The 12,396-nt window shown below is 33.5% G+C and overlaps 1 protein-coding gene across 4 annotated transcripts in view; it reads right to left on the reverse strand.

Moving 5' to 3' along the window:
• The window catches only part of EEA1 (early endosome antigen 1), a 144,559-nt gene that overhangs the window by 21,489 nt on the left and 110,674 nt on the right, over positions 1-12,396 (reverse strand). For all 4 annotated transcript variants that reach the window (XR_008617557.1, XM_055085245.1, XM_024127152.3 and 1 more), the window contains 4 exons: positions 10,949-11,088; positions 7,959-8,289; positions 6,767-6,868; positions 4,691-4,885 (listed from right to left, as the gene is read on the reverse strand). Coding sequence is in view for 3 of the 4 variants with exons in the window: in XM_055085245.1 (XP_054941220.1) it covers positions 4,691-4,885; positions 6,767-6,868; positions 7,959-8,289; positions 10,949-11,088 (768 nt within the window). In the remaining variant the exon portion in view is untranslated. The remainder of the gene's footprint in view (positions 1-4,690; positions 4,886-6,766; positions 6,869-7,958; positions 8,290-10,948; positions 11,089-12,396) is intronic.

Genomic DNA, 12,396 nt, shown 5'->3' on the forward strand with positions numbered 1-12,396 from the left:
AGGGTTCCTACACTGTATTGGCGTATGTTGGTGGCCCTCTGTGCCCTAGATATATGCACACAGGGTGCAAGTAAAAAGCTACAGAGTGAAAGTTGGTTTGGATCCTCTTCATTTCGTTTAGCTTTTCTGTTATTTTTCTCTACTTACAAGTATTCCTGTGAATAAATCCTTGTTAAGTTAAAAAGAAAAAGTATTTTAAAAAATATTGTTTATTTACAATTGACTCCTGAATTTATGTCTTTAGCTCCAACCTCTCTGCCTGAACTCTGGGCTCATTATATCAAAGTACTTCCCCGACATCTTCACTTGAGTGATTGATAGATATCTATCTCAAGTAGAAATCTTGATTCCTGACAGCAACCCTGCTCCTCAAAAACATGCTACTTCCCCCAATAAATATGGCCATCTATCCACTTGCACAAGCCACAAACCTAGAATTATTCTAGACTCCTCTTTCCATCATCTCTCACCATCTAACCTATCAGCAAGTCCTGATGACTCAGCTTACAAAAGATATTCCCAAATCATCCACTGCTAACACTTTAGTTCATGCCATCATCTTGTACTTTCTAGACTACTGCAATAGTTTTTCAATGCCTTTCCTGCTTGCTCCTTTATGTCCCTTTAGTCAGATCCCACCATTCTCTGCTCAAAATCTCCTGATTCTAATTATCCTTTGAACAAAATATATCATTCTCTGTTATCTTATAATCTTCAAGTTTGTATGTTTATGCTTCTACCCCTGTCTACTTCTCTGAGCTCATCGCATATTACTCGTCCTCTCTCCACTATACTTAACATAACTGGTCTCCGTTTTTAGAAAATACCAAGATTGTTCTAGCCTTAAGATCTTTGCACTAGTTGTCCTGCCCCGACCACTATACGGATAGCTCTTGTATTTCATGTATCAGCTCAAATCTCTTCAGAGGGGCTTCTTTGATAACCCAACCTTTTAGTAGGACTCTGTCCCATCACTGTCTTTCATATCACCCTGTTTAAGTTTCTTCCCCCCAAGAAAGTTTAAGTCCATGAGAATAGGTTCCTCGTCTGTTCACAGCTACACCTCCGACACCTAGAACTGTGCCCATGGCACAGAATAGGTGCCTAGTAATATTTCTTGAATGAATGAATGACAAACAAATGGGAGGTGGACAAATAGAGCCCAGGACATCCATTAAGAGACTCTTATAATAGTCCGCATAAGAGAAAAAAAATAGCCTAAACTAAGACTGTGGCAGTTGGGAAATAAGAAAAGGGGATAGATTCAAGAGAGCTAGGAGGCAGATTGCCAGGAGGTAGCGCTAACTGCCTGTGGAGGAAAGGGGGCTCATCACCCCACACATTATCTGATACCATCCCACATTACCTCCAATTTAGAGTCTTCACGATGAAGAATTCCTGGACATTGTTTTTCGTGTTGAAGACTACACTGCATTTTTTTTGGTAGAATACTACTTCTTTTATTTAACATTTTCCCCCCCACAAATCTAGTTTTCTTTCTCTTCAATCACCTTTATGGCACAAATAAGCCCTCTACAAAGTCTCAACACTGATCATAATTGCCCTCTGGGTTCATATTTGGGCCTTCATTTTACTTACTCTAAATGACAGGCTGATTCATTCATTCATTTTTAAAAAAATCATTGATAGCTTATTTGTTAGAAAACACAGTTCTCTGACTTTAAGGAATTCAAATCTGTTAGTGGGTAAGTTAAATAAAAGAAAATTAAAAAAATAAAAAGATCAATGTAACAGCTTGATAATGGGTTTAACAGAAGTAGTAAACCCAAAGTTCCAAAGGAGAATACAGGAGGGTCAATCATTTACAATTTATCCTTCACAAGCTTATCAGTTTTTGCTCTAAAACAGGTCTGACTACATTTCTCCCTTCTAAAGATTTTTATGTTTAGTCTTCCAATATTAAAAATTTAAAGTGGAAACAACTATACAACATCTACTGTGATCTGACTTCATCCAATTCTGTAGCCTTATTTCCCCTCACGTCTCCACTTACGAGGTATTCCAATAGCAAATCTTCTATAATGACATTTTTTTAAGTTTCGCAAACTTTGCTAATATTGTTTTCTCTCATTTGAAATATCTAATTTCCTCTTTTTTTTAATCTTTCAAAATTAGGATAGTCTTCAAAGACACAGTTCAAATGCTAGCTCCTCTAGAAAGCCAGTCAAAATTTCCATTAAGTTCTAATTTTTCTCATTCTCCTTTTTACTACAGTTTTCTTTTTCCCTACATACCTGATTCCTCATTAAATTATAGGCTACTTGAGAATAGGGGCTATATCCTATTCATTCTGTATTCGACATTAGGTTTCAAATAAGGTTGGTACAGGAACTGATGACTTATATAGCCTTGCTGGATCCTTTACCTGTGACTCCCAAACAATCACAATCACATTAAAAAAATGTATGTATATGCGTGTTTCATATAGATAGATAGATATAGATATATATGGGGGGGGAGGGTGTGTGTGTTTGTGTGTGTGTACTCATACACATCTATACCCATTTAAACTTTATCCTTGTTTTTCCTATTTCACTGTGGCCCAGTGAAAAGTTTCCAGAGACCATGACTGTATGGTTTACCATGCACAATGACATAGTTCATTTCGTTTAGCTTTTCTGTTATTTTTCTCTACTTACAAGTATTTAGATCATAGTTTGCTACACTTATATATAATATCCAACAACTATTTTGCTTCCACATGGCACTGGGCACACACAGTACTAGGTACTTTAAATACATTATCGCAGTCTTTTTTTTTAATAGATCTTTATTGAAGTATAATTGCTTCAAATTATTTCAACCTTTACAACTCTATGACCCTATTTTATTTAGCTCAGAAAGATGGATCACTTTCCTGTGACCATAAACCTAATGTATGTCACACAGAATTTAAATTCAAATTTGCCTGGCTCTAAAATTTATCTTCTTTCCATGATAGTACACTGCTCCTCAATAAAACCAAACAATTCTTGCCTTTCAGTGATTCTCTAGGTACTCCAAATTCCAAGTCTAATTTACAGAGACTGGCTATCCACCCAACACTCCCCCAAAATGCTGTCCTCCCCAAGGTTAAAGGTGTTCCTTTTTCTAGCATTCATACACTGACACAAGTGAACTACTGCTATGAATGTTTGTGACACCCCCCCCCCAACAAATTCATGTTGAAGCCTAGATCAAATGTGATGGTATTTGGATGTGGAGTCTTTGGGAGGTCATTAGGTCATGAGGGTGGAGCCCTCGTGAATGCGATTAGTGCCCTTATAAGAAGAAACACAAGAGATAATCTCAGTAATATAAAAATACAGCATATAAGGATACAGCAAGCAGACGGCTGTCCACAAGCCAGAAAGTGGGCCCTCACCAGACACTCAATATGCCAGTGCCTTTATCTTAAACTTCCCAGGCTCCAGAACTGTGAGAAATAAATGCTTATTTTTTAAACCACCTAGTCTATGGTATTTTTGTTATAACAGTCCCAAGTAAGACAACTACCAATAAGAACATTTCTTCTGAATCTCAAAATCCTTAAGGTGTCATCTAGTAAAGCCATGCAAAGTATAGGCAATATATATTAATCATAAATCTGGAAGAACTCTTACTATAACTAATAATTTAATAAAAAAGAAAATGTGCTAAAAATAGTTGTTGGATTTTTTTTAATTTACTAAGTCATACTGTTATAAAAATGAAGATCTAAGGAAAACTTGAATATGAGGCTAATCAATTTTGGGAAAAAATGACCTCAAGATATCAAATCATAGAACAAAATACATACTATGATAATTATATCCTGATGTATGATTATATATAACACACACAAAAAAAGGATAGACAAATTTGTCTACTCTTGTTTGTGTTATTAGAAAATTACTCTTGTAAAATGGCCATAATAATAGTTATAAAAATAGTGGTCAACATAAAATATGTATTTGTGGGGTTAATTTTTTTTTCCTCTAGTAATGTGACAAGCCAACTATTAATAACATGACATATTTTGCTTGTTTTACATACTAGGGATCTTATATCTTTCTTCTCCATGAACTAATTAATATGCACACACCAACAGTGGGGAAAGCCTCATTTTGTTCAAATATTAAATTCAATCCACTTTTATCAACTCTTAGTCTGGACAAGTATTAAAACATACTTAAGGATGAAGAACGGATGCTTAATAATAAATCAGGATAGGTTTGAAAATGGAAACCATTATAACTTAAAAAAAACAATTATAACTATATGAAACCTATACTACTGAATATTTAAATATATCTCAATTTGTGATTTTTGTTCTTGATTATATTCCCTTAATGAGGATAATTTATTTTTAAATTCCTGTAAAATTTTCTAATACACTAGAAATGTATAAATTATTCTCTTAACATTGTTAGTTATATGTTATTTTACAAAAAGGTAGTTTTATGCCTATCAGACAAATGATTAGTGCTAGAATTTCAAATAAGAATTATCTAACAACATGGTTATAGTGAATGGAAATCCAGACATAGATATTTAGTCATATAATTAAGTGCATTTATACATTTAAGTTAGAAAAAAATTTGAGCATATGTAAAATTTTCTTTGTTGTAACTCATCTGTATTACTATCATATTGTTATTTTAACTGCAAAGTTTTTCTTCCCATAAAAAGTAAACAAATATATCACTACCTTCTGTGAAACAGCAATTTTAACCTCTCCTTGGAGTGCTTCAATTTGCTTTTTCTTCTGTTCAGTCAATTGCTTTAGCTCATTTATGTTACTCTGAAGTTGTTGTTCTTCTTTTTCCTTTTGTGTTAAACTATTCTGGGCCTGTATGACTTGTCCCTGCATTGAACTGAGCTCCAGCTTCAGCTGATGAGAAGTCTAAAAGAAAATAAAACCTGTTTAGCATTCATTTATCCATGCAACACACATTTATTGAGTACCTATTCATGCCAAGCACTACTCTAAGTAGAAACTACTGAGTCTATTGGTCACAAATAATCAGTAGGAAAACCAAAAAGAAAAATCCCTACCCTCATGGAGCTTTCATAACTGACACTATTCACTACTGGATGACATGCTGGATTAATCTTCAATATTTGTTTAATCTTGCCTTCCTTTTTAACTTATACATTTGGATAGAGCTTGCAAATTAACTAGATTAGTGTTCCCTTATATCATAGAAAAAGGGAAAATCAACATCAATCTTTAGATTGATGAAATGTGTACTGTTTTGAATATTCTCAAAATGCTAACTGCATTCCCTGACAGTCCAGTGGTTAGGACTCGGCGCTTTCACCACCAGGCCTGGGTTCGACCCCTGTTCAGGGAACTAAGATCCCTGCAAGCAGCACAGTGGGGCCAAAGAAAGTAAAATAAATAATTTTTTTTTAAAAATGCTAAATGAGCCTGTTGGCCACAGTGAATCAGAAAGGATAGCTTCATATTAACTGTGATAAAACCAAGATAATTTTTGGCAAATATGTTTAGTATCTGTCTGATGACACTAAACTATACCACACAATAGTTTCCTCATTTAGAGATTTGAGGCATATTTTGCTACTACCTCATTTTAACAATCTACTAGGATATATTTCTGTTCAAAATTAGATATCATATAGAAGTCACACTGAGGTTCCTCTGTGGCCAAGGTGAACTACACTACCTCTCACCCTTCCAGCCAAAGTCATGTTTACATATTTTATGCATATTTCATTAAGAACCTAATTTGAGCATCTGACCATTCAAAGTTACTTTTGAAAAAGTTTCAGTGCTATATATGGATGCTTCAGCTTATCTCCAATACAAAGGGAAATATTTTTGTGCAAAACAGGAGTCAGGTAGTGTTAATAATGATGATTATGTTATGATAAACAACAATAAAGTAATAGCTAACATTTGACCATTTATTTTGTTACAGTTAGTATTCTGAGCACTTTGAAATATATTAACCCATTTATTTCTCTCAATAATCCTATGACACAGATTCTACTATTAGCCCCATCTTACTGCTGAGGAAACTGGAGCACAGAGAGATCAAGTCATCTGCCTAAGACAAGGCAAGACAACATAGCTAATAATTGGCACAGTCAGGATATAAATTTGCACAATGTGGATTCACAGCTTGGGTATTAAGCCTCCATAATTTTGTCACTTACATGGCTGGCATATAAAGCACAGGTGTCTTTTTTCAATCAACAACCAGAACACGATCACACTAAAGACTTGTCAGGACCATGTTTTGCTGCTTTATCAAATCTGATCTCGAGAAAGCTACATGCCTGGACTCTAGCTGCTAGAGGTATGTCTTCAGAGAATAACAATATATATTATACCCATTTATTTCCTCATTTGCTTGTTTGTTTTGATGGAGAACAATAGAAGCATTAACCATAGAAAAATCTCTTAATTGTTATACAACCATTATCAAATATGCCATTAATATAAATGTCCATGAAATAAAGAGCCCTTAAAATGTCATCTCTATGGAAAATCTATTAAGACTTTTTTTTATCCATAGTAGTGTTCCTTAATCTAGATTATCTAATTATAACTCTATAGTTAGTTGACTCAATTTTCTACCTTTATTAATTATAATCCTTTATTTTGGGCCTTTTATTAAACTAGCTTAAATCTTTTTAGTAGTAGGTAGAACACAAATGAAAAAACCTTCTTTTGACTTAAGTATTGTGAAAATATTTTGAAAATATAAAGACCTTATTATGCTTTACATATTTTTTGCTATAGAAAAAAAAAACTTACCTCCTTCTCTTTTTCAAGTGACTTTTTCAATTCATTCTGTTCCTTATGCGTGCTTTCTGTCTGTACTTGAAGTTGTTGCTTTAATTCTTTGCACGTTTTCTCCTAAAAAAATGGAAACTACATTATGCAGAAAATATTTGTAGTGAATTTAAGAATTTTGGTTTACAATCTCAGTAAGATCCACACAAGGAAATAAACCAGAATCACTGATGATTTAAGATGGGACAAAATCATCCATTTCAATAATAAAAACAGGCAAATATTATAGCAGTAAATGGGGAGGGAGAGGAAAAGGCTAAGAGTTTCTATTATCAACCAATAGCCACAATAAATACTTTAGATAATATTTAGACAAGATTTTAGAATACTTTGGAAACCACATTTTTATGTCACAGAATTAACTTATACTATTTTAAAAGTAGAATAATGGGCTTCAAAAAATGGAAGCAAATTTTTTAAAGTATTGAAACAACAAATAAAAATAATCACATATAACTTAAGAGGGAAGATGTACAGATAGAAGATGTTTCCTCCAAACAGAAAGGAACATAAAAGTAACATACGAAAATCATGTTTTTTATGCTACTCAACACTTTCACTGACCTTCATACTGAGAACAAAAGAATTTTACTTTTGCTGTTATTCTGTGTTATTCTGGGTTAAAATATTTCTGAGAATGCATTCCTCTTTACGCATTTCCTGAGACTCAGATTTTTTTTCTCTATAGTTTAAATATTTTTTACAGTATCTCTAAGACATGGTATTATCTAGAGTTTTAGAAAATTGAATAAGAATTAAGAAAGTTTATAGCACCAGAGTTAAAAGTCATTTAGATCTTTCTGGTCTTCTTTTTTTTTTTTTTTACAGTCAAGTGAAAAACATTTCAACTAGTAGCTATATTCTCTGTGGAAGTGTCCCTGAGGACAAACATGCCGCAGTCTTTCCCAAATCTAACACCAGACCCAGAATAGAGAAAGACTATATACTCAACTGAAAATTTTCTGGGCCACTGGAAAATTACACAAACACCAGTATCTTTTTCTCAGGTTAAATAATCCTAATTCCTTTCCTCTAAGAACACTTAAAATCACTTAAATGCAGGGTGAAAAGTCAACAGTGAATTAAGCAGAAAAGTCACTACATTTTAAATAAAAATCACTTCTACCTATGACAGTAAACATAAACAACTAACCAAATCTAATACAGCAGCTTTTCCTTTCTGATTTTCCTTTTCAAATTCACTTTTGGAGTTCTTCAAAGAATCAGAAACTTCTGATAATTTCTCTTTTGCTGCAGAAAGCTCTGCTACTAGAGTTTCTTTCTCCATCTTCACTTTTTGTAGTTCTGTTACTGCTGTGTGAATTTTGTTATTCAATTCCTTGTGCTGCATCTTTGCATCTTGACTTAAATTTTCAATTTCTTGTTTAAGGACTTTTTTTTCTTCTTCTTGCTTGGTAAGCATTTGCTTAATATTTTCAAGCACTTCAGATTTCTTCTGTAGATCCAACTTTGTATTGGATACTCTACATATTTAAGAAACAATTTCATTAATAATGCATAATTTACCATTCAAATTAATAAATTATTGAGTTTTAAAACTTTCTTGTGTAGTTAAGAAGTAAAAACAATAATTTAATGTCATAAAACCACACAACTGAAAAATGCATTAGAACATCTGATCCAATCATTTAACAGATGAAAATTATTTTCCTCAAGTCAAATAAATTAATGGTAAAGCCAAGAGCATCTAAACCCATGACTTAATCCAGTCTTGTTGACCACAATATATCCCCAAATAAATCTGTGCATATAGCAAACCCTCTAGTCTATGACAGACAGAAATGTTTTCCCATGTACCCTAAAGAACCTATTTATTACGTTAGCCCCCATGCACAGAGAACTCTGCCTCTTTCCTTGAAAAACTAAAACACATTATGTGTTTGCCAGGTCCTAAACTTGAAAACACATAAGGTAACCAGGAAAAATAAAGTTAAAAAAGAGAAGAAATATTTCATTTCAAACATGGAGGAAAGACAAAAGATTTACTTTAATCCTAGAGCCTACCAGATTATATAAAAGATTTGTTATAATTTGTCCTTTAATATAAGTTTTCTACACCGGAAAGAATTAAAAAGTTACAAGAACCTGAAACTAACACGATATTGTAAATCAACTATACTTCAATTTTTAAAAACAGGAAAAAAAAAGTTATAAGAATGAGGAAATAAAGATATTGTTTTAAGAAAGTTAAAGACTTTGCTTTCATAAAATGGATAAAATTATGCATATTACATATCAAAAGGAAAGAACACATTAAAGATCAACCATTTTTTAAAGTGAAAATGAAACCAGATGCAAAGTAATATTTCTAGAATTCATACTATTTCCAATGTACTTTACTATCAATGTACTTTATTATAAATTCAACAATATGTTCAAGAGAGGTTATTAAAAAATGTACCAGCCACATAATTGAAGTTGGGTATTAATACAATACCAGAACTGCATCTATACCTTGAAGTTTTCTAACTTTTAGTCCTAGAAACTTACTTTTACTTTCGAAAAAGTAGCTAGAACATATGAAGGTACATTCACAGGATCCTGTACCTCATGGATTTTTAAAGGTCTAAATAGAAAAGTCATTGTACTAATATTACTTTACCATTTAACATAGTTAAAATCCCTGTCAAGCAACCGTAAAATTGGGACTTGATATATTTACTATGCTACTTAACTTTCCCATAAGTAATTATTATAAAATCATAAGACTATGTGAATCAAAGAAAGCAAACAGAAATAAAGGCTTGCATAGTGACTGTAAAACTCAGTTTATTTTTTAAAAAGTCACTTAAGGAAGTAATAAATAAATCCACAATCTGGGAAACCTTAACACCCCTTTCTCAGAAACTGACAGAAATGACCAGAGAAAAAAATTGGCAAGGATATAGAAGATTAGAACAACATTATCAACCACCTTAACCTAACTGATATTTATATAACACTTTACTCAAAAACACATATATGTGCACATGGAAACTTAACCAAGATAAACCATACACTGTGCCCTAAATGAAAATTTGAAATGTCTGAATTTTACTGAGTATGTTCTCCTACCAAAATGGAATTAAATTAGAAATGAATAACAGTAAGATATCTAGAAGAGTCCTAAATATTTGAAAAGTAAACAATATACTCCTAAGTAACCCGTAGATCAAAGAAATCACAAAAGATAGTTGAAAATACATTAAACCGCAGAGTAATGAAAGTACATTATAAGATGGAATTTGGAGAGAAAGAGTTGCATGCAGAGTGAAGGTGGCCCTTGAGAAAGGGAAGCTCTGTACCCTGTTATTTGGGCTGAGTCCTATGACCAGGGGTGAGGTTTAGTCAAACCTCAATGTGTTTACCCAGCCCTTCTTTCTTAGGTAGTACTCTAGAAATGCAGGACCCCACATAAAAAATGTTTGCATAAAGTATAAAGGCAAAAATTTAAAAAACCTTAGTAGAAATGGAAAGAACCACTGGGCCCATGGGGGCCTTGGGAAAGAGAATAAGAACCAAATCAAAGGTCATCTTCACAGACACATGACTGGGTTCCAGAGGTGACAAATCACTCAGTGGGTGATACAAAGGATCAGATGTACTCCCCAAATACCTAGGCACTGGAAATGACGATGTTAAGAGAAGAAATGCCACTTTAGGCACAAAATGCATCTGTATATCCTCAAGTTCACAGTATCAGGACCCAATTTACTAGATGTGAGAACAAAAAACGTTTTGTCATCACTCCCAAAACAAGGATGAAACCATGAAGGTATAAAACAATTTAACTATCATCAACTTTGATGGGTTTTATTTCATTTCCCTGAAAGGTACTGAATACCTTTCCCAGGCTCTCAGCTTCCATCTTTACTACTGAGAGTCAAAAACCCTCACCATCCTGACACAGATCCAGTCTGCCAACTCAGTCAGAGTGGTGTATTTGGCCTTTAACGACAAAGTCTACTGAAATGTGACTGGTCACAAGCCCTCCTATTTAACCATACTGTGATGGCTTTATTTTTCATTCACATTAATATCAGTAGTTTATAGAATCAAATAAATCTTTAAGCACTGTGATAGCAAAATTGAAATCTTATGAAACTTAGTTTATAATCCTCTCCCTTAAGTAGTTTAGCTTACGTTTCTTTCTCCTTTTCAAGTTGTTTACTCAATTCTGTGCCTCTAAGTTCTAAATCTGTGTTCAGCTGTCTTTGCTCTTGTAGATCCTGCAAAGCTTGCTCCTTGCTTGCTTTAACTTCAAGAGTATCAGCTTCTAGTTTCTATGGCAGAAATATAATATAAAACCATTTTAATGTCAACGATTATCTATCTATTAAACATTATAACATTTATTTACACTCAAATTGGTGTTGACATAACACACAAAAATAACCAAAAATTTTTGTTATAATAAAGAACACATTCTGAAGCCATCACTAAATAAAGAAGCCATTTATCTTGGAATCTTTCAGAAGACCTAGCAGCTGGCTTTATATATGAGAGGCAGTCACTAAGTTTTTACTTTTTAAAATGAACTCTGAATAAGAGAATAAATTTAATTAGATTTATTACTTGAGTAAAAGTTATTAACTCAAGTATGAAAAAACTAAGTAACAGGTTCACACATGGGCCCACTTAAAATATATAATCCTGGACTTCCCTGGTAGAGCAGCGGTTAAGAATCCGCCTGCCAATGCAGGGGACACGGGTTGAAGCCCTGGTCTGGGAAGATCCCACATGCCACGGAGCAACTAAGCCCGTGCGCTACAACTACTAAGTCTGTGCTCTAGAGCCCACGAGCCACAACTACTGAGCCCGCACACCTAGAGCCCGTGCTCTGCAATAAGAGAAGCCACCACAATGAGAAGCACGCGCACCGCAACGAAGAGTAGCCCCCGCTCGCCACAACTAGAGAAAGCCCGCGCGCAGCAACGAAGACCCAATGCAGCCAAAAATAAGTAAATTTATTTTAAAATAAATAAATAAAATATATAATCCTTTATATTCAGTTAACAACACTAATGTTATGTAATTATAAATATTCAAAACTAAAATGGAGTTGTCATGTCATCCTTCTCATTAACACCTATTGACCCTAAATATAAAGCCAATTAAACTTCTGATTTTGCTTCTTTAATCTCTTGGTCTAGAGATTATTATTCTTCACACTGTGGCTTCTACCTCATACATACACATATAACTGTATGTATTTTTACAAATTTACAAAGTCAAACTGTTAAATATATAGTTTGAACATCTATAAGCAATGCTTTTCTTGTATAGTTATAAAAATTTTGCATACTATTTTATAAGCCAATTTAGGTACCTGTGGCTCTTACTCAACACTTACACTGGATATTCAATGTAACTATGTTAATTCTATTAACTACATATATACACAAACACACACATATATATATAAAACAGGTGGAATACTTCCTAAAATAATAATTACAAAATGTGAAATATCCAACATTGTCATAGATCACAATAGACACTAGTGGTTCTATATATCTTTTTTGGGGGGTCGGGGGGCACGCCATGAGGCACACGGGATCTTAGCTCCTTGACCAGGGATCAAACCCGTA

This window comes from Physeter macrocephalus, chromosome 6 (assembly GCF_002837175.3).
Source record: "Physeter macrocephalus isolate SW-GA chromosome 6, ASM283717v5, whole genome shotgun sequence".
In the NCBI taxonomy this organism is placed as follows: domain Eukaryota; kingdom Metazoa; phylum Chordata; class Mammalia; order Artiodactyla; family Physeteridae; genus Physeter; species Physeter macrocephalus.